Source organism: Brachyistius frenatus, unplaced genomic scaffold (genome assembly GCF_029030835.1).
Source record: "Brachyistius frenatus isolate BFR_SWC_R1_liver_20210118 unplaced genomic scaffold, ASM2903083v1 Contig_10, whole genome shotgun sequence".
Lineage (NCBI taxonomy): Eukaryota > Metazoa > Chordata > Actinopteri > Embiotocidae > Brachyistius > Brachyistius frenatus.
This window is the reverse complement of record NW_027210609.1, coordinates 2,345,800-2,369,146: the sequence shown is the minus strand read 5'-3', so window position 1 is coordinate 2,369,146 and position 23,347 is coordinate 2,345,800. Positions and strand designations below refer to the sequence as shown.

The 23,347-nt window shown below is 40.8% G+C and overlaps 2 protein-coding genes across 4 annotated transcripts in view; both read right to left on the bottom strand.

Annotated features, from left to right (window-relative positions):
- Positions 1-17,513, bottom strand: part of kcnab2a (potassium voltage-gated channel subfamily A regulatory beta subunit 2a) — an 81,912-nt gene extending 64,399 nt beyond the window's left edge. Inside the window, exon 1 of one of the 3 annotated variants that reach the window (XM_069690868.1) lies at positions 17,414-17,513. The gene's annotated coding sequence lies outside the window, so the exon portion shown is untranslated. Of the gene's footprint in view, positions 1-9,684; positions 9,975-16,722; positions 16,825-17,413 lie in introns of those variants that run through there. The other 2 variants (XM_069690869.1, XM_069690867.1) reach the window with 2 other exon arrangements.
- A 229-nt stretch (positions 17,514-17,742) lies between these two features.
- Positions 17,743-23,113, bottom strand: park7 (parkinson protein 7). Its single transcript, XM_069690875.1, has 6 exons — positions 22,910-23,113; positions 22,262-22,363; positions 22,011-22,070; positions 20,388-20,457; positions 18,616-18,702; positions 17,743-18,253 (listed from the first exon to the last, which is right to left on the bottom strand). Exons 1-6 carry the CDS (start codon positions 22,997-22,999, stop codon positions 18,093-18,095), a joined length of 570 nt encoding a protein of 189 aa, XP_069546976.1. The 5' UTR covers positions 23,000-23,113; the 3' UTR covers positions 17,743-18,092.
- Positions 23,114-23,347: the final 234 nt, after the last annotated feature.

Below are 23,347 nucleotides of genomic sequence, written 5' to 3'. Positions count from 1 at the left end.
CGTATTCTATGTACAAGGGTTCAAATACTCCCAATGACAGTATTCTTCTCTCTCATTGGTGAATATTCAAATTTTTACACAAAAATCACAGCATTTCCCCAGCCTGTGATGAAGTAAATCGATGTTCTACTGTTGAACTTCTTCCGAGTTTATTATATATAAATATAATATAAGTTCCAAATATGAATATATAAATTCAAACATTCGTGTCCAAGCAATTGTTACATATAAATATGTGTGGTAAATAGGACAAAACCCTGCTTGTTTGTAAAAGACATTCTTAACATTTAATATTTTAGTGATGAGCATCATCAAGTGGAAAAAAAACCATTTGCAATACCATCTGCCCTCTGATGTCAAAAAAACATTCTGAGTTATGGTTCTCTTGCATTTGTAAACACTGAGGAGAGAAAGATGGGGCATTTTAGCTTGGACTGTGTTGTGAAACCAGTTTAACTTACATTTGTGTAGAAGGTGACAAGATGTGTGAGAATTCAACTGAGCATGCAGTCAAGTTTTGCATATGTAGGACACCAAGGACTTAAATTTGTAATTACAGGGGGAAATGACGATAAGACACCCAAGAAGCTAAAGACCACCTGTCCAAATTTAGAAAACATCTGACTTGCACCTGACACTAGTCTCTGCATTAGACATCTCAGTGGAAAAACTATCACCTCCTCCAAAGAAGTTGTTTCCTAAAGGCATGTCGACACTGGCAAATTCGTTCACCACCCACATAAGCCAAATTACAACCCTGCTATCTGCACAGCAACGTACATTATATAATGCTTAAAACAAAATAAACAATTAGTGGACGCTTACCGTCAACAAACCATTTTATTCCTCTAAGAGAAAATCCAAACGTATTGAGACTCAAGCCGTAAGTTTGCCACCAAATGCGTCACTGCTGAGGGGAAGAGTGATCTTCCAAAGCGTTTTCAGCACGTACAATCAAGCACTGATGACACTGGACTTCAGCGGCTGATAATCATGCTTTACAATCTGTTAAAGAGAAGGTGACATTGTCACAGAGAACAAATCATCAGCCGAGGTTGGAGTGGGGAAGCTTGTACCTGTCCAAAAGTTTCCATGTTGTGGAGCGACATGTTGATGACAGAGACAGAATTTGACATTGACAGCACTCTGCCCAGGCTGCTACGGAGGCAGGAATATATCCAAACATTAGGCTCCTTTGCACCAAATGAGCACCGTCTGTATGACACTGCTTACATGAACATAGTTGTTATACGAGTGCTCACTTTTTGGCTACCTACTTCAGGATAATGTTCCCTAAAAAGGACAGCAACTGCAGTTTACGTCAAATGTCCCCTCGTTTCTCTAAGCAGCACATTCGGGTCGATGAATGAATGCCTCAAACTATTGTGGAGGCCGAAGTCAGCCTATTCTGCAGAGGTTAAAGGTTTTGAGTGGTGAGTTTAGACCGTGGGTCTTGTCTTCACATTGTGACCCCCCTTCCCCCACTGGCTTCCAAGCACACCCCATCATCAACTGTCAGCCCAGTTGAAGGGCTCCCAGAGGTGTATTGCTCAGGTGGAGGTGGTGGGCGACACAGGGGTGTCAGGTCAGCAGTGCGACCGAGACCAGGGGGTGTTTTTGACTTCTCTGGTCCCCATCGGCCAAAGCCTCCACCGGGGGGAACTTTGTGGGTGAAGACAAGGGCGATGAGAGACCCGGTCAGTGACACCTACACTTCGAGAGACCTGCAGGGAAGCCACGGGAAAGTGGGAAAGAAATAAAATCAGGATTCATGGCCCAAAGCATACACTCTCATCTGTCAAACATGGTGGTGGTTCTGTTATGAACTGCACATGAATGGCTGCCAATGGAACTGGCACGCTGGCATATTTATGATTTTACTGCAGACGACAGCAACATGACAAAAACAGAAGTCTAAAGGAGAATCTTGTGCTCAGATTCAGTCCAATGCATCAAAACTAATTTGGACAGCATGTCAACATTCAGCGGGACAGTGATCCCGAACATACAGCCATATAAACTAAGCTCTTCAGGGTAAAGAAGTGCAGTATCCTCTACTAGATCTGAATCCAACTGAGCTGCATTCCACTTGCAGAAGACCAGACTAAAGAGAGAGAAATATATAACTGTAAAGCAGTAAAAACAGGAGTTGCCAAAACATCTTTAAAAAATACAGTCAGAGAGGATGAATAGAAAATCTTGAAGAAAACAGTTTTTAGATCACAGACATATTGTCTTTAAATCAGGCCAGCTAATGAGCTAAAATCTTTGAGATAGGGGTCACATATGGGTTCAGAGGTCAAAGCTGCTGTCTAGTCATTCACAAATGGAGAGCCCCTTAATGTATAAAATTACTGTGTTTCGTATTAACTTTGGATATGAACTAGCTCACTGCATAGTCACTTAGCAAAGAAATTCAGCCCCTCTTTCAGACACATTTCTATATCCTAGTTGTTTACGCAAGTCCCTTGAACTTAAGTTCCAGTCACCTTCCAAAAGTATGACTAAACCGGAAAGTTTTTTTTTTTTTTTTTTAAGTAACACAAACAAATAAATGATCAGTCCTACCTAATATTGGCACAAAAAGATATTGACAAAAAAAATTAAGTACCCTACCCTTGCAGGCCAGTTTACTAACAAATAAGGTACATCTACCTATTGGTCGGTTTGCCTTCTCTTCTAGAGCTCTTTTTCTCTGCATTTCCCTTTCCATTAGCCTATTTTCACCCTCTCCCCCCTTGTCTGAGATCTATGTGCCAGTTCAGCCAGCCCCCTGCTCTCATTACAGCTCAGACACACACCATGACTGACAAATCTCCATCAGACAAATGGGTTTTCAGTTATTACTTGTCTACATTTGTTTTTATTAATGGTGGAACTTTACTAATCTGTGCCTGTTCTTATTGAGATTTGTGCCCACTCATCCTTGTCATCCTTGTCACGTGTGAGAAGAATTAAAATGCCTTAGTTTCTTTCAACCCATTTTCCTGAACCATTTACCAAGTCTATTTTGAGGCTCACTAATGTAGATAGTATATTATAATAACACAATATCTAAATCATGATACGGTATGATTATGATTTGAAACATTTTGCAAGATGTATTGCAAAGTAACGTAACAAAGTATTGCAACACCTTACTAATATTGCAATGTATTGCGATTTATTAACCTTTTCTTAACTGCAAATTATGAACCCAAAGAAAAACTGTAAATCTCTGTTCTATCAAAAAAAATTAAATTATCTCACTTCAATCATTTTTGGCAGTAAAATGGGATTGAGGAGCAGGTAGACTTACCAATGCTGTCATAAAAAAGATTGCGTAAATCTTGTATGCGCCTGAGAAATGCATTTATTTATTCATACAATGAAATATTGCCAGCAAGATACTGTCATACTATGCTGTATTGATCCCCCTCTCCCCCCTCCCTAGGAGATAGGTCATAGCCTTTTTTTAGTCAGTGGCTGGTCCAACCCACTTGAGCTCTGGCCAACTGAAGGATGCTGCAGCAGAAAATCTGGGTGAGGGATACAGGATATACAGAAAAATTGAAGTGCACCTATACTCTTAACACTTCCCTTAATGTTCCAAAACGTCCCTGTGCACATCACACTTGACTAAAACAAAGTAAGTGAGCAAAAGGTGCATCATGTTACCCTAAAATAAACAAATTGCAAAGTGTGGGAAGTGAATCAGTGATCTGTACACGAAGCAGGCAACACAGTGCAATCAAGAATCGGCACGAAACAAATCCCACACGGGGCTTCAGGTTTACACTGAGGTTTTCAAATTAATATCAAAGTATTTGCAGCAAATATAGACATGACCTCAATAACTCAGCCGTCACCAGCAGCACGACATCCCATAAGTCACCAGCGCATGTCAACCACAAGAGTCAGTGCCAAATCATTATTCACACCTGCAATACTGTTGCCGTAATTCACATGGCCTGTCTTCACGGAGTTGCAGTGCATCATGATTGATGTGGATTTGTCTTCGTCAATTGCCTCTTCACTCATAAATGTCTGACACACACACACATTACTTCATCTCCTGTAAAAAGGAACATGGGAACCATAATTCACTGTGCTTGCACTAAATCTGTGTAAGATCAGAGATAATCAGAGAAACATCTAGAGGGAAAACAGCCCCACTGTATCTCAGCATGGACCAGTATCACCTAAAAGTAGAGTATGTGTGAAAATGCGTGCTGAACTATTTAGGACCGTTAGTCTTGTTTGTTGTCGGTGCTGTACAGGAAGCATGCGACAACATTCAGAAAGTATCAGTCACTCTTCTTTACTTGCATGTGAAAGCTTTCACTGCGTCAAAGAGGAGGTGGGCTTCCTACAAAATCAAAAGCAATATACCTTTATAATATAAAATCTTTAGAGGAAACAACCAGCGGCACTACTTTACCTAGCATGTATCCAATGAGAAAGTTTTTTTGTTTTGAGCATCAACTTGTGGCTAAATCAATAACAAACAATGAAATAAATGATGGCAAATTGTAATACATTTTACAGTGCTTTGCAGTGGTCAATTAAACTAATACTGCATTTTGCAATTTGGTAAAAGTGAGACATTTTTACAAGAAAGTGCAAAAAAGTGTAAAAAAAAACACGAGTATAAAATGAATAACAAAGTCATTTAGCATTCAGCACAGAATAAATGGTCAGCACCATGGCAAGCTGCTGGCGTAAGTAAAGACTTATGAGACACTGAAAACACAAACCTCCAAATATTTCACTAAACATTAAAGGGGAAAAGTGTATCCCACGATGTTTTCGTACCCAAAATTCACAAATTTCCGCTAAACGCCTCAGACAGTCAGAGAAGCCTTTAGTCCTCACTCTTTTACTGCAGTATCAATTTGCTATCACATTTGCTGAAATCATTAGTTCCACAACTCTTCTTCAATATGTAATGCCATATCCAGTTTTTATTGCCTTGCCTGCGTCATGGTGGAAAAATAATACCTACTTTTTTCAATTTAAAAAATGCATACGCACTTTGCAGCACAAGAAGAAAATAATACGAATTTTCAAACTTTGACATCTCACTGTGAAACTTTGCTAAAATATTTTTAAACATTACAAATATGAACTCCATTACAATACAATTACATGAATGATTGAAGTAGTGCCCAGTCCTACTCGGGGTTATTATTTTCAAACCAATCAGGTGAAAAACATTCATCCTTAAATCCATGTTTTTTTTTTCCATGTTTCATTTGTATGCTTGTATTGAAAACCCTCAGCAGCAGCACTTTCAAAACAAACCACCATTTCAATCACACTTATGGCTGTAAGTTACGCTCTTTATTAGCCAACCAACATATTATCCAACAATTGTGTGGAAATATTCTGGGGTAATTTTCTCCATTACAGTGATTTATTAAGTTCCAAGGACACACAATAGACGCACAATACCTGCCACAGGGCAAGGGCATGCTGTAGTAGTCAACACTGGCCACTAATGGTCCTTGGCTTTAACGTCATTACTGATTCAAAACATAGAGCTATCCTTAAGGGGGAATAAGTGTAAATCGGCATCTGTTCAGTTCTGGTACTGTGATCATAAGAAATTCATGAAAGGACAAATATCACAATAAAAAGGAAAAATGGCATCTTCAAAGACAAACTTCAGCCGCATGGTCTGACTCAGCTGGAATGTTAAATCTCATGGCAATGACCAACTGACGAGCCTGAGTGGCTGTCTTCTTCAGTAATCACATTAGGGGGATCTACAACAACTGGAACTAGGCTACGCCGATCTGTCTTATCTGAGACACCAAAAGCAAGGCTGTTAATGACAAGCCAGGCAAAGCTGCAGGCAAAGTGGTCAGAGTGGATGAATAAACAGTAAATGACCCGCAATTAAGGCCTTGCTTTAAGGCCTCTCCAGATTTTCTTTATTATTTTATTTATTTAAAAATGTTATAACCAAAATATGTTTGAAACAATTGCAAAAAAGGCTTAGAACAATGTGATGGGCTTAATCCTACAAGTGTTTGTCATTTGTTCACTCTCGAATGACTTGGCTTGCTGCTTACTACCTGCTTAATACTCGACTGAAAACGTCATGAAAAAGTCAGCGTGATTGCCAAAAAAGAGCGCATCACTCTGTTGTTGTTTTTTTATGAAGCAAAAAGACAGTCCTTCCTCTATCTATCCAAACTGTGAAATAATAATTTTTAAAAAAGTGGTGTTTTTGTTCAATAAAACCCTCTTAGGTTGAAGATAAATAATATAGACACAAACATCCAGAGCATATTAACCAAGGAACAGTCAATAGTTAGGGTTAAACTTAAATTAGCTACACATAAAATTGTCTAACAACAGTTTTCTATATAATCAGTCAGTAGCTGCCAGAACATGTTTGCAAAATGTATCCACCTTAAGACATTGATTAAATTGATTAAAGCCTCGGACAACTTGGCTTCTGATCTTACATTCGTCTCAATATATTTAACTGTTAATGACCAAATAAGGGACAAGAAAGAAAGCGAAAGACACAAAAAGATTCTTTGATATTATTTATCAAATGTTTCACACCCAAGCTACACTGATGGGCTTCATCAAGACTGTGTGGGTTGAGTTTTTATTTGGCAGGCGTCGGGCAACATAAGCAATCTGTCACATTTTTTTAATCAAATATTGCAAAGCCAGGATTGATGTGCAACACTATGCATCATCAACTTTTTCAAATGCAGACAGACCCACCAATTCAAACTATTATGAAGAGTCTGTCCAAAACAAGACTAATATAACCTGAAACTTCCATCTTCTCTTTACCTTAGCAACTCTAGATTACAGAGATGTGAACTAAATAGGAGGAAAACACACCTGTAAAACAAACGTGTGATCTGTGTGTGTGTGTGTGTGTGTGTGTGTGTGTGTGTGTGTGTGTGTGTGTGTGTGTGTGTGTGTGTGTGTGTGTGTGTGTGTGTGTGTGTGTGTCTCTCTCTCTCTTGGGAGTTCCAAAACAGGGCTAATGAAACCAGGCAAACTGCTAAATCTCTACTGCCGAATGATTACTGAGCTCGGTTTACGAAACGCCGCCGTTAAAACTGTAGAGAGTCTGGACGTCTTTGTTTGACACAGCTAACACCATGTGATGTAGCAAATATACTTCCACTTTAAACCACAATGCTGTCTACACATGGTGTGGCTGCACCGTCTGTGGCTCACAGCTCCCAGCTTTCGCTGCTGTGATAACCGTCTGGTAATTTCGGCTTGTATCAGCATTTGGCATCCAGCCACTCTGAAGGGTGGACCAATAAGCGAGCAGTGTCGGTGGTTAACCGCATTTGTCCCGCCCCTCCTTCGCAGTGATTGGGGCGCATTGTTAATATTTTTCAACTCCCATTGCCGGACAAAATTACTGAACGATTAAAAAAAAAACATATACTGCACTCAGCAAACAAGGCTTTGGTGGACAGGGCGTAGGCAGTTGCAGGGCTGGCAGAGTGTCAGCCGGCTTCAGCGCATGCTGAATAGTTTAAATAAGCGGAGGTCTGCGCCATGTAGGATGGAACAGCCGCAAACGATTCCCTAGGGAAGGTGGCCAGACACATATTCACGGGGCGAAATTGGGTTTGTTTCGCACCAGTCTTGCCTGCACTAGCTGCATTGCGAGTTCCACTGCACTCATTTTGTTCACATACAATCCTATGTGGTTGCTGAGGTGCTTTCGCAAAACAAGGTCTTAGGCAAGCTTTGTCCAAAGTGCATTCAAAACAAATTTAAAGCGGTTTTATGTTTACAAATGAAATGCTTTGCATTTCATAAGCATGGAAACACAACCAAGACTAGTTTAAGCAGCTGGTGGCACAATAGAGCCATATTAAATACAACTGGGCAGAAAGAACACAGTATCACAATGTAAGACAAAACACAGATAATGTATCTAATCCACTCTAAATGTGGGACGATGATAATAATAATAATATATCAAACAATGCATTATGTCCCCAGGTCTGAGTTCTGATTTCTTTTGGGCACACTGCACTTTTTACTAATGTTATAACCTCTACAACAGCAATGGCTGCAACTCTACTGATAATATTGATGTTAAGGAAAGGAAACATTTAAACCTCATAGGAATTAACTTCTCTGTGCTATTGTAGTTTCATTTGTGTCTTTATACAGTAACAGATCAAAACAGTTATCTTCAAAACCAGCAGGTCGCAAGTTCAGCATAATTGCAACATCATCAGAGAAGCAGTGTTATCTTTGTTTTGAGCACAACAATTAAGCATGACACATCACAAAAGTACTTTTGCAAATTGCAGATTAATCAGACGGTTCTTTTGTCATTGGATGTCACGTTGCATTTAATTCAAGAAATTGTGTTTCAAGTATTGTGAGCAGAAATGTTTTTGTGTCCCATCACTGCCTTTCCCTACAATAACAGATACAAAAAAAATATATAGCCTGCCAACAAACCTTATGAGAATGCATTCTGCACTGTCACACTACCACATCTCTCATCATGAGAAAATACAAGTTATAGCTTAGTACAGCAAGCTCACGTTAAGAATGATGCTTTTCAAGGACATGTGGACTGCAGACAGTTCAGAAAAAGCCATGCTTTTCTGTGATACAGATGTACCAGCCAAGTGAGAGGACACACCAGCAAGTGAAGCTGTCTTTTCCTGCTCGTTCCAGAGCATTCAACAGCTTACTGCACCAAACTGAACCCCTGCAGCCTGCCTCTCCTGTGCTTTCTTCTTGGACCGGAGCCCATGGGCAGGCAAACACACACACACACTATAAACAAGAGTGCACACACACACACCACACACACGCACGCACGCACGCACGCACACACACACACACACACACACAGAGATACTGGCCCACAACAACCAGCCTCAGCATAAGCACCCACACACACACAAACATACGTTTCTATGACACAGTAACACATGCAGCCAGCCACCGCCAACTGTCACAACCTCTCAGCAACACACATCACAACACTGAGTTGTTAAAGGCTCGCACCAGGGTGTTGCTTGCTGTGGCAACTGCAACAAATGGAACTGCAGCAGCAGCAGCAGCAGCAGCAGCAGGGCAGGTAAAGTGAAAAGGAATCCGGCCTCCTGTGTGAATGCGCATGTGCATTTTAGCGCGAGCCTGCACCCATGGCTTTCAGTCTATTTTAAGGTAGTTCCTTATAAATCTTAGAGCATGGCCAAGTCTTTGGCGAACTCAAAAGGAGAACTCAAAAGGACAGAACATGCATAAAACATGACAGACATTTAGACAAAAGAGAGTAATGGACTAGAGACAGAAAAGAGAGCAAGAGAGAGCAAAATTCACACCAGTATAATAAGGGATGCAACGGCGGTTGTCAATGCAGCAGTTGCAGCACTGTCAACCGTATTGACAGCTCTGAGACAGTCACAGAGATCTGGAGAGGGAGATATGCTACCTCCCTAGCATAGTCTGTGACAATGTTAAATGCTGCTGCACACAGACAGTATGGCACTTGCTCCCCTGTAGGAACAGACAAACATGATCATCCCGACTCTCACTGACGGAACAAAGTGAGAGAGAGAGAGAGAGAGAGAGAGAGAGAGAGAGAGAGAGAGAGAGAGAGAGAGAGAGAGAGAGAGAGCGAGAGATACCAAAGACATGTAGCCTCAGATCTAGCGATGATGCTCTTAAAACACCCACCTCAGTCTGTTGCTGATTCCTGACGCAGTGAGCTGAACCAGGGAGTAAATGCAGAACACGGGAGCTATGATGGAGGAGCAGCAGCCAAAATCCAAGAGATTGAGCAGGAAAACAGAGGGAGGATAGTAGAAGACGAGTGAATGTAAGATCCCGCGTGACAAAGATTATGCGCCCGAGTGAGATGAGCATGTATGTCAGACATGAGACACAAAAAAAGTGAAACACCACAGACAGAACAGGGACTAAGAAAAAAAAAAAAGGAAGAGATGCAGAGAGGAGACAGAATAAATGTGTGAGCTTGAAGTCACTGAGCAGATGCATTAAAGGAAATGCCCCTCCCTCTTTCCCACCAACACACACACACACACACACACACACACACACACACACACACACACACACACACACACACACACACACACACACACACACACACACACACACACACACACACACACACACACACACCTCCCTTTGCACTGTCAGCATTTGAGTGAGCATGCATTCAGTGGATCAGAGTTAGCTGTAAATGCCGAAAAAGAAGGAGAATTGGCCGCAGAAAAGCAAACAACAATTGTGTGTTAATCTTAAATTCAGTCACAAGTGATCCTATCTTGCACTAACGGATCGATTCAACTTTAATTGGCTGCGTAGCAAGTGAACACTGCTCAGAGAGCTGAGTCTGGAGGAGGTGGCTGCACGGTGTTTCCAGGTTCTATGCAGAAACACACCTTGAAATCCCACATCAATATGGCAGAACGTAACACGAGTGCGGTATGTACTCCGCAACCAAACGTCGAGTACCACGCCATCTTTATGCGTGCCACAAAATCTATTTCAGGTCTGCGCACTCTTACCTTCATGCACGGACGGCGTCAAGTATCAATAACTTGTTATAATGTAATCGACTGAACATCAAATCCAATGCATGCTAGTATGAATTAAGCTGCCTACTCTCCAAAACATCATTTGAAATCTCAAGGCAATGTACACGAGTGCAGTTTCTGAGAACCTGACCTCAGGTTGCTAATAGTATTTGCAAGTAATGCTAGCACAAATCAATCGACTATAAAACCACTACTTTCAGAAAGCAGGGATGGAAGTTTGACTTAAGGTTATTGATTTTTTTTGTAACAACATTTATGAAACCGACTACCTGACTACTCTTAAAGAAAATAGATAAAGAGTGAGTGCAGGAGTCATACAAAGTGAAGGGGTCAGGAATATTGACCTAACACGGATTAGTATCGGTGTAGATGTTGGCCAATATGCACTGACATAAAAACTTTCTGCAGAATATGAAGCAAAAAAAGATGCTTGGGGTACATTAGAAATAGATCTGGGTTTTTTTTTGTCATTTATAGTTTTAAATTTCAGTTTCAGTGCATTGAGGGCACTGTGCACCACAAACTTTAAAATATCCGGCCTCCATTTAATATCTTTTCCCAAGTGTCAAAAGTGTTTGATAACCACATTGAAGGGTTCATTGCAACAAAAAAAAAGTGTGCTAAGATACTACATGTTAAGAATATTGGCCAATCTATTGATATTCCAATTTTGTTCCCTTCTTGGTATCATTATTGGCCTCAAAAATTCAGTATCGGTCGAGCTCTAGAAAAGAGGGACGAAACATTTAAATGTCACTTTTTTTTTAGCATTTGTGGCATTGAGGTTACTAACAACTCGAGTTGCCCTGGTATTTATGTACTTTTTCAGCAAAATTGAGAAGTCTACAAAAATGCTGGCTTTGAAAAATAACACATTTTGGATTTTCAAGGTCTTTTTTTGCCAACTAAGCACTTGGACTTCCAAGAAGTATCTAATATTCTAATGTGCTCTTCCACTGTAGTTTGTTTTCAGCGTGATGTTCAAACCTGTTTCCTTTAGATTTGTGTAAATGGATTTGCCTGCCCCTGTATGTGTACATGTTTGTGTTGCCCAAAGCCCGAGGAGACAACTAGAGCTTCACTGTTGCGCACCACTGTCCCTGGCCTTTCTCTCTCAGCTCAAGCCCAGTCACGGCATATCCAACTTCTGCTTCCAGTCAAACTCCAGCCCCATGGCTTGCTCCTCTCCAATCACGACCCCAAACATGGTGTGGTGTTTGCCAGACAGTCTGATGAGGCCACGCCATTGATTTTCACTTCCAACTCAAACATGTATTTTTGTCTTTTATGAAATGAATAAAATAATGCTGGATGACTGATTCGGCACCTACAACTAGGAGCTAGCACAAACAAAAAAAATCATGACCTTGAGCTCTGCTACAAAAAACGCTGTATACTAACCTATAACTCCATGTTCATACTGACTGAGTTTGAGGGCTGACTTGAAGCCCCCCCCAAACTGTCTACAAGCATACCAAAATGTCATTTCACAAAAATATAAAGGTAACATCAATGTTTCCATTTTCTACACTCAACTGCGTCTGCACAGTTCACTGGTTGTATGGAAACACAACGTGAACTGATTAAATTTGGCCCAAGCCAATCTGGAGAACAATTTTCAGGTCAGGTTAAGGTATTCTTTTAATGGATCCCTTTCAGCTATATAAAGCATTGCAATTGTAACCCACTATGCTTATTGTACATGTGCTGCATTAACAGAAGCCTGCAGTTCAATTCACGGTATTCTCTATTTTAGTCACATTTCTCAATCAGACAAAGCTCTTAAAGGAAGTCTGTTGCAGGAAGGCTTTGGATGTATTTAAACTAAACAGTCCAAGCCTTTCTACCACATCAGTTCAACGGTTACGGTTGTATGAGACTGTTTATAGATATATAAAAACTGTGGGACACGAAGCCTCGAGTTCGGAATTTGGCTGGTGCCATCTTGCTAGTCACAAGCGGTTCGGAGGCGCTAGTGACCATATTTGGGCGAGCAGGGGGGGGAGTAAACGGGGGATCTGACTCGATCTGATTGGAAACCAGGCGATACTACGACCCGCCGGCCGATAGCTGTAACTTGACTTCACCACGGGCCTGTCAATCAAACAGACACGTCCCCAAAACCAGTTTTTTTTTTTTAAGTCTTATTTTATCATTAATGATGGGATTATTTTCAGATGGACGGCCAGAACGCTAATCTATGAAGAGTGAATTAAGAGAATGACATGCAGAAAACTTGTGGAGAACTTTTATTGATAGGAGAGAAGTTGAATGGCAGTCTATGGAGCCGGAGGCTTTTTGGAGCCAACCTCTAGTGGCACCCAGTGGTATTACAGCTTAAGGCACTTAGTACATAGTCACATTGAATTTTCAGTGAGGTCATGAAGTGATTACAAAAGGTTTTAAGTTTTCCATGGGCCTAAATAGAGAGAGAAAAAAATGTAACTCGACAGATAAACATCAGCCAAAATTACAAGGATGAGCAAATTATCATAACTCTACAAACAACACTCAGCACAACAGCTTTCAAGCAGTTGGTTATTCTTTTAGCCTCGTATTGAGTTGACTCTGGGGTCCTTTGGGTATTGCTGAGGTGAATGGCCATTAGGCTTTTAGTACTACAGTCTCTGCCTGGTCTCACTGGGATTACCACACAGAGAATAGGCCAAGTGACAGGCATTAACTAAACAAAATGATGGGCTCTGACGAATTAGGCAATTTTTTTTTTGGGCCTCTCGCAACCACACCAGGGAGTGAAAAACACTTTGAAAATGAGCACAATGGTGCATATTTTCCAGGAAGACATTCATAGTTTTGCCTTCGGTTGTTGGCATTAGAAGTGTCACAAATAAGAAGTGAAGCACACAGTAACTAACTAACATTACGAGTTGCACCCAGCTCACGTAATGAGCCGTTTCTGTTAGTCTAAACATGTTAGCGTTAGCCTGTTTGAATTTCATCTGTGGAGCCTTATTACAACAGATGCCAGCTGTCAGCAATTCACAAACGGAAATGGTAACATTTCAGGACATTAAACTTTAGACAAAATGTTGTTAAAGTTAACAAATGAAATTCTCACTGTGATATATCTGTGTACATATCGGAATATCTGTCTTTAACGTGCTGAATTAAGTTTGAGGCGTTTCCTTCCTTAGTTTGAAATTCTCTGTAATACCGTGTGGATTCCAGCTTCTGGTCGTCTACGACTTCCCCCTGCTCGTCTCAGGCAAAAGATTTCCATTCATGACTCATCACCCGCCGCTACCATTCCACAAGTTGTTGATCTTGTCCAGTATCTGCAGTACTTACAGAATCAAGAGTACCTTCAGTGCTACAGAAAAACAAGCACCATCATGTTTTTAGAATTTTGGCATGGCCTTAGAAATATATGTTCTAATATCCCTCTTTCTAAATTATTGTTAACCACACGGTACAAGTAAAACAATTTGTTCAAAGTTGCAGGTGTAAAAATAAATACCCAGTGTCTGACAACGCTGCAGAAAAAAAATCCAGCCTGTGTACCGGACCAGTCAGCTGTGTTCAGCACTGCATGTCCTGACACAAATGTTCCTGGTCCGATCACCTGATCCGGAACTTACGTAAAACTATCACCTCAGATTTTTAGCATGTCGAGTTGGATGAATATTTCTATTGTCAATTTTGCAGTTACAGAAATGGGTGAACATAAGACACCCTATATGACATTGGAAAGGTGCGGGGTATGGGGTGTTCAAGAGCGTATGAATCCTGCTTTACTCTTAGACAACACAAACAGACAAAGAATCCTTGTTCCGCTCCTGACCTGGTAGATCACAGTGTAAATATGCAACAAGGAGAGATGTGTAAGACTGACAACACAAACAGACAAAAATCAGTCATGTATGCAAGTGACTTCATGAATGTGACTGCAATAAACAATAAGCTGAACATGAAAGTAGCAGATGTAGGTATCAGCTTTAAAAAAAAAATGCACATGTGGATTTGGTTTTCATGATAACACAGGGTATGAGTGATGTAATTTAGGCAATTATTCTAGAAATGTAGGTACTTCAGCAACAGCAAACAGTGGATGCACAACTCACAGGTCAACATGGGACGACACAGAACAGAGCGGCATTAGCTCGTCTGTGCGGTCGCTCACCTTCCTTAAACAGCAGACAAACAAATGCCATTATTCCATACAGCAAACAAGCTGAGCAGGGTAATAATCGTCCCGTTTTGGTATATGATCCTATTTTATACATTGAGTCAGATTTATTCACTTCTGCAAATTGTACCTGACCAAATGACAAACAGAAAAAAAGGAAGAAAGCTGTAGCTAATGTCACATGTGGACAACACTCCAATGCCTTAATGTAGTCTCTGTAAATATGGTTACACCCATCATCAATACATGAAAATTTCAATATAGATTTATTAAGATTTGAAGCCTGTCCTCAGATAGCCCTGAAACCTTATTTGTTTTTGGAAATACTAATTGCAAAGGACTGCTGGATCCAGCGTTTCTTATTAACCTTTGCATTCAAAAATGTTCTAGATTAAAAAGTCTTGAGTATCTGCGAAATTAACTTATCATATTCTGTTTGAAAAATAAACGAACACAAGTTTGTACTTTACATTTATAGATGGCAGCAGAGTAAGTTTTCCAAACCATGTCACTGGCAAACTAAATCCCCTAGAGAAATTAATTGGGGTAAAATGGTTGCTAAAAACACATCATGCATCCATTTAAAACATATAATCCAAGATTGATGCTCAAATATCAAAATAGTACAGTATCATCAACAATTAGGTTTTTTCCATATCTTTGGAAGAGAGTTTCATGTTCACTTGACGATGTGCACACCGCTACAAATTTAATATGTTGATGGAGGTGGACAACATTTAACATAAAATGTCAATTTCATTCCAAAGTCAAGTGTGGGAAATGCTGACATATCATGGCTCCAAATGGCACCATTACCAAGACCTATAATTTAGATTCCACGTTAGGTTAAGTGCCAGAACCAAATGTCTCCATTTGCTGCTGATGACAGAAAAAAAAAAAAAAAATGTTGATGCCTGATGAAACCTCAATTGCTTGAAAATTGTCTATTACCACCCGAAATGTATTCGTAACAACAACTCAGGCAAGCAAATTCGGACGACATCGTCTGCAGGCCAATGCAAGTAAGGGATCTAATCAGGAGATGCAAAGTGCAGCACTCTAATTGCATCATTAGCTAAACCAATGACTCAGTCACAGAGACTTCAACCTCACCCTCCTCCCACCCCACCCTCCTCTGCCCCATCCAGAAATAGGGAGTCAAGCCTCGAGCTCTTTACTGTACAGCTGCTCAAGCAGGATAATTCTAACATGTTATGTGCAACAGCGCAAAAATGTTAACGTTCCAGAAATATCCAACTGAAAAACACAGCATTAATGAGACTGGGCTATGCAATTGTCATCAAGGCACTATTTAAGCAATGATGTCTGTCTTCTAGTGAGTGAAGATCAGGTTTTTTTTTTGTTTGTTTGTTTTTTCAAACTAGCTCAGGCACACCATGAAATGACGGTCCCTCAACATGACAGAAATAGCCCCATCTAAAATGTTGAAGAGCAAACCTTTGCGAAATACACCCAGAAGTAATCACCATACACAGGTACACACTCCTGTTTTTGATGATGTGGATTTTGATACAATGTGACTTTAACAGTAAACAAACCTCTCTTGATGCACTGTAATGGGAACAGAGCCTCAGTCCTTTCTGGCTCACTTCGGTTTGGTTATACAGTGGTGGATGAAAAAGCTACTCGAGTTGCTCTCCAATTTGGATGACCCCTGACTGCTGAGCTTCTGCATGCTTCGCTAAGGATGACTGCTGTCTGAAAGTGGTAAAAGATGCAGTTTCCTGGCAATTGAACACGCAGTCTACCAGAAGAGAACGTGCAATGTATTTCCTGTCACTGCAAAAAGTGAAAACTGTGAATATAGCACCTCTGGTTCTTCCTGTTATGAGAGCCCAAATTAAGATTAAGAAGCGTAATCTTGACAGCTCGTGTAGAAGAATGCTGCTCCAGGTTCTCACACAGCTTTCAATGCATTTATGGCGATCAGTTATTCTAACTAATAACGACCCATAATCCCATTAATATCAACGTGATACCAACCTTGAGATTATACCATTTTCAGCGATCGTGTTTATTAAGATCACAAGACGTGCTCAGAAGATTTCTAGATTATTATATTGTTAGTTTCCTCGTTGACGTCTCGGATTGATGGGAGGACTTCAACTGGCCTCTGCCGCACTGTACCAGCTACACACAGCGTGTGCAGCGCAGTCTTGACTGCGGCTGCACACGCTGAGGATGGAGAGCTTCTGGAACTGACGTCTCCATGCGTCGGGTCACATCTGCAGAACGATCTCTCGGTGAACGACACAACGTCCTCCCGCTCTCACGCGTTCCTGCGCGCTCGGTCTGATCTGCGAGCATGCAAGTGAACATTACTCTGCCCCGGTGAATATCAGACGCCAATGGATGTTAATCCATTATATCATGGATTGCAGCTAACTTGAGGCTTCACCGCTCAGCCTGCTTAGAAAGCTATTCACGGCTAACAAGAGTGATTCACTGCACACTCTTTTGATGAGGTTCGGGTTGCTGACGCGCTTTTTAATATCTCGGTGTAATGTTAATGTCGACACCGTTTATATCTAGTTGCCGTGATTGACGTTGCGTAAACTGATCTTCCAACATTAAATAGCAGGCAACCAATTACGGCAGAATATTATTGTCTTTAAAAGTCTTGACAACCTGCACAACACTTTCCTGTCAATTGAGAAAACCCAAAAGCTCTTACCTCTGGCGAAATCCTTCTCTTCTTTCTCCACTGTGTCTGGATTTTGTTGCACTGCCACAGCTACCACGCGCTGCGTTGAAGCCCCGCCCAGCTAACTGCGCGCGGACTGTCATTCGTCAGATGGAACGTAACTGCAGCCAGGCCGAGGCCTCTCATTGGCCAGGTCACCTGCCAATCCATTTGGATTCTTTTTCCCGCGTTGTAAGCGGTGCTCACGAAACATTACATTATGCAGCCTATATTTAGGTGTCAACAACCACTGCAGGCATGCGAAAACAAGTCACAATGACCTCCAATATTAATATAGCATAGAGTAAGACAAACAAAGATTCAACATACTCATATTTTAATGACACAATAACTAGTCAAAAATAATGAGCAAGCAATCTAATATAAACTACAATAAAACAAAACCAATTTAATCTCATTTGGAAAGCATGTGTGTCAATTATCCATATTGTATTTCAGTGTTAAATAACAGGGTGCCTTTCATTGGCCACCAACAAAGACAAAGGAAGACAATAACCTGTCAGAGCAAAAACAGACTTATGTCCCCTGGGAAGAATACTTTGTCACTTGTGACTTTGACTCTTGGTGTCAGCTACATTAGTTGTCGCAGTATTGCCAGACTTGTGTAGCCGGCAGTGCTGCTGGCAGGACTGAGTTAACGTAGCTACACTCAGTCTTTCATGATAAGAGGAGCCTTGACTTGAGCTGCAACCTCAGCCCCCATAAGTTCCTCTACGATCGTCAGGGCAAACTCGAAACTGGTTCCTGGCCCACGGCTGGTGATGTAATGTCCATCCTTCTGTACTCGAGCCTCTGAATATTTATAATGGCCTAAAAAAAGAAAAAAGAAAAGACAAAGCAATTCCATAAGAAAAATGACAATATGTGAGCTGAAGCTACAAACTAAAAGCCATACATGTCATAAATCAAAGAGTTCTACAAGTATATGCAGATAGATAATCTATCACCATTTAAACTGACCCAATTCTAGCATGTTCTGTCAAATTCCTGCATCCGCTTTCACCTCTGAGTGGTGTGCTCTCCTGCTGCATAGTGACATGATTCTGTAAAGGCAGCAAAGAGCTAGTACAGCACCATCTGCTGCCCTTTAAAAATAATTACAATCCCTCCCATTCTGAGTTACAGCAGTAAATATTAAAAGCCTCTCGCTGCACATAAAGTTGGTTTCTTACCTCCAGCCATCATCTTCTCCTTCATGGCAGGATGTGTAGTGACTGTGCTGCCGTAGCCAATGCCATGTGCCAGAAGAGCAGTGGGACCTGCAGAAGGGCAAAGCTGGTTCATTTAACTGTGATGAAGTGACACTAAAGAACACATTGTGTTGCATGTGTCAGTCCTGATTTTCATCTTAATGCAGTTTAAAGAAGGTTACAGAGTCATGGGTAAGATGAGGCAAACCGCTGTATCTAACTTGAATCACTCCCCTTCAAGATCAACACAAAACTCATAATGCCGAAGGAAAAAAAAATACACAAAAACGATCCCTTTTAGATTATGGGATTCAGTGAATAATAAATGAATGACATATGTATAAAATATTCAATGATAAACAATTGTCCTATAGGTGTCCTCAACTGTTCCACAGCTTCTAAAAATACACCCGTAACATATACAGTTTCAGTTTCTCTCCAAATAATCTGCACCACATTGAAAAGAGAGAAAAAAAGGAGAGGCTGAAGACATTGACTGTTGCTGCATTAACTTTGGTTATGTCCTAGCACTGCAGTAAGCTCATCCAAACACTGTTAATAAATAGAAAGTTATTGATTATGCTCCTTGGCTGCCTTCCCGTGCAGTCTAAAGATTACACTTTCCCCTGGCAGAACAGCAGACTGCCAGTTAAAGCCAGGCTACTCCTGTTACAGCAAGTCCCCACCCAGAGGACACCAGTATGAGAGAGAGACCTTCTGAGAACCCAAGGCGGACAGCAAAGAAAATGTAGAGGGAAGGGATCCTATCATACAGCAAATTATGAATGACAATGTAAAAAAAAAAAAAAATACTAGATCAAAAAAAGAAATGTTAAAAATGTTAGTATTTTTGCACTTATTACCATTCCGGGCATCAATCAAGTCCTTTGTCAATTAACCTTTCTCATGTGTCAAGATAATAACTTTCATGTTACGGCAGAATAATAAGTCTTGCAATGGGCCCTCTTGCTGGCAGGTTCATTAAACTGTATATTCCTGTGAGGATTTCAGTCATTTCTAGGACACCCTTCAATCCAGTTTGCCGCATTGGTCCCCTGTCCCTATTCAAAATGTCCTTCCTGTGTCCTTTCTCTGCATACAGAACCTGTCAAATAAAATGTCAGTGCTTGTGGGTTCACTCAGGGACACCTATTCATCAAACCCTCACCCTTTCATATCAAATGCCAAGGAAGATTCACAAATGACCATAAGATAATGAAGCATGTACATTTTTTAACAGTGTATCGTTTTTTTTTTTTTTTTTTTTTTTTAAACCGTGGTTAAGATGCGTGATAAACTCTTTTCAGGGTACATCCAGTTACTTAAATACCAGAACATGTCCTGAATCAACTGCCATGTAAATATAAAACCACCTTTTTTTCTGCCCCATATTCTTTAATCCCATTTACCGGCACAACATAAGATTGGTACGTCTAAAACCAGAATATACCTTTAATGATGCCTCTAGCTAAAAATGTTTATGGGCCACAGGGTAGAAAAGTACATGCTTCATTTATGTATATTGTTAGTACCAAACTGGTTCAATTTGGAAAATTTATGTAAAAAGTATTTATGAAGCAAAAACTGCCCTGTGTTGGCTGCATAATTTACACCTACAGTATTTCATCAAAAGCAACGACGTGATGGTCAAATTTAAGGTCACCACATATTTAAGCTTTAACCTATTTAGAGACATCACTATTAGAGTTTGGTCCGGCATAATTATGAGTTTGATTTGTTTTTATAAACTGTACCTGCACAGATGGCTGCAATCAGGCCTTTTCTGCCATCTTGATCCTTCAGCACCTCCTTCACAGCAGGAGACTGCAAGAGAGCAGAGAAAACGGATGCACAGTGAGTCATTTGCAGGCATATACGCGATTCCACCGTGTATATGCTGACTGCATTAGAACCAGTAAAACAAACTGGCGATGTTTTAAACTGATCAAACACACAGAACTGCTCCACAATAATAGCGCATCACTGTTTCAATACAACCAAAGAATCCTTGAACAACAATATGTCAATTACACATGGTCTTTGCCTTATAAGCTATTAGTTGAGTTTGACAAAAAGCTACATAATATAAAATGCATTTTATTTCATGAAAACACTAAAATAATGATATTCTCCATGCTCATCTTGAAGCGCAGAAAGATAAAGAAGAATACAATAGAATCCAAGTACAAGTGCAAAATACATGGAGTATGAACTCAACTGATGGTAACACATTCTTTTATTGCCACTAGGGTCATTTACTTTCCTTCCATCCAGTCACGAAGGGTGATTGGATGTAGGGCACAGAATGACTGGAGCCTACCTCACCATGCACTGGGCAAGGGACAATCAGTTAAAATAGCTTCAAATCACAACCCCAAAACTAACTATGAAGCAGATCATGAATTTAACGGACTCAAACCCAGAATGCTCTATCAAATAATGTTGTTGTTGGTTTTTTTAACCATAATGTTTACAAAATATAAATACAAAATGTTTGCGGTATTGATTCATTATCACTGACTCAGTCAACAACTGTTTAAGGATAACTCATTCAAGTAGTTGTAATCAACTTATCGTTTTTAATGACACCCTCATACGGAAAGGCATATTTAGCGGCTTTCAAAGTGTGAGGTGACCATTGCAGCAGCGAACATTTGTACAAGGGCTAATGTAAAACACATCACCTATGACTTGAATGAGGTTACAACATACGAGCATGCTTTCATGCTGGTAAGGCTACAATTTAGATGAGCAAGACTAGATCCAGATATGTCTATAGGCGCAGAAAACATATTTTATCAGAGTCAAAACATTTCCTGTCAAATTTGAGATGTCTCTGCTCCTCTCACTAGTTTGAAGTATAGACTGTATATAAAGATGATGCTTTAAAGTGATATTTAGTCCTTAAAAGGTCTGAAAATGTCGACCAGTGTTTCAAGAATAATGAAGGTGCAGCCTAGGATGTCTAATTTTGTTGCGACCAACCGTCCACAACCAAAAGAGATTGAGTTTGTTATAGTGGTGGACTAAAGGAACCAGAAAATATTCACACTAAATAAGCTGGTCTCTGAAAATGTTTTCATTATTTAGAACAATTAATCAACTATCAAAGTATTTGGTGGTTAATTTTCTGTCGATCAATCGGTTGTTGCAGCTATAAAATTCAGGCAATTCTCATTATTTCACTGCAATAATAATAATAATAATTCAATTTGGGTGTTTTGTATTTGAAAGAATACATTCATTTACATGGAGTTGCAAGCACAGCATTTTTCTTCTTTGAAAACCACTGGGATCGTTTTTGTTGTTGTTGTTGTTGTTGTAATGGGAATCAAAAAGTAGATCAAAACACAAACAATGTCTGAGTATTTTCTCACCTCTGCCAGACTCTGGGCCCCTGGCGTCCCTCCAGGCAGAACCACCGCATCATAAGGGCCCTTAGAGACAGAAACAATAACATACGGGAGCTGACCAGGTTTAACATTGCACAACAGCAGCCACTCTAATCAGACTGGAAATATACAATAATAAATACAAACTATGGCTTTGAAACCTTGAGAAAAGTTGGAGGTCTTTTTTTTTTTTTTCTCCTATGCATTCGCAGTGTTAGTGGGATGGCGAGCCTCACCTGTTGGCTTGCATCCTCCAGGCTGGCATCAGGACAGATGACGACGTTTCTGCCGCACTGAACTGGCTCGTTGCCCGTCAGACCTGCGACCGTCACCGCAATCTAGAGGTTTGGGCGGGTCACGTGAAAAGTGCAGCGTTAGCACGATGGTACAACACGGCATCCCGTCCGCAGCGTGGCTGGTGGACACCTTTTTTTTTATTATTATTTTTGAAAGTACATTAAATGGCGGAGAGGTACAACGACGTCGGTCTTTGACGTTTAAAAGGTTACGAGTGCTGTTAACCGGTTAGCAGACCGCAACCTGAACAGCTGATGAAGGTCTCCCCATTACAACAAACATATATATTAAAGGGCAAAGTTGCCCCCTCGGTTCCTCGATGTTACGTGTTGACTTTAGCACGCCGCAAATTACGATTACTGCTCTACGCAGTAAGTAATTGCCGCCGGTATCACGACGACAGACATATCTTAACACAGCTGTTATGACCACAAAACGGGGAAAACCACGACGCCGTTACGGACCGACTGTAGAGCTGGCTCGTTTTAATGCTGCTCGTAGTTTTAACGTTGCTTTGGTCCGCGCCTTCACTTTAGCTACGTAGCCGCTAACAGGCGGCATCTCCGGCCTGCAGACGAGTTACAAACCCCGGCTCTGCGCATGATGTCCACCGGAATAACAGTTTCCATCTCCTCTGCACCTTTAGACAGGATTACTAACGCCCTCTTTCCCGCCATGGTTAGTTAGCAGTTCTGCTGTAGCCAGCTGCAAAAGTCGCTAAGTTAAAGTGTGCAACTTCCAGCAGCGACTGAGGGGGTTTGACAGTCGGGGTTGCCAGACTGCGACGGTCTATCCCCCTTTCGCAGAGGTCCTACTTCCACTTCCACTTCCACAACAAACACGTCAAGTATTATCCCTGACTTCATAGAATATTGTCAAATGTGTGAACCAAAGAGACACGAACACCATCGTGAATACAAATAGCGTACACCTGCACTTAAAGCAGAAAACAAATGCATAATGTTCCTGCAGCGAACACACAGAGCAGCCATTAATCTGAAATAGAGTTTTAGTTTGTTAAATGG

Bases quoted from the DNA above. Each gene is read 5' to 3' on its own strand.
- park7 (XM_069690875.1), bottom strand. From the start codon at position 22,999: ATGGCGGGAAAGAGGGCGTTAGTAATCCTGTCTAAAGGTGCAGAGGAG. The intron at 22,071-22,261 runs GTGAGGCTCGCC...TCTGTCTCTAAG, and splicing joins TGGAGGATGCAAGCCAACAG to GGCCCTTATGATGCGGTGGT. The intron at 18,254-18,615 runs GTAAGAAACCAA...TTCTTTTTTTAG, and splicing joins GGAGAAGATGATGGCTGGAG to GCCATTATAAATATTCAGAG.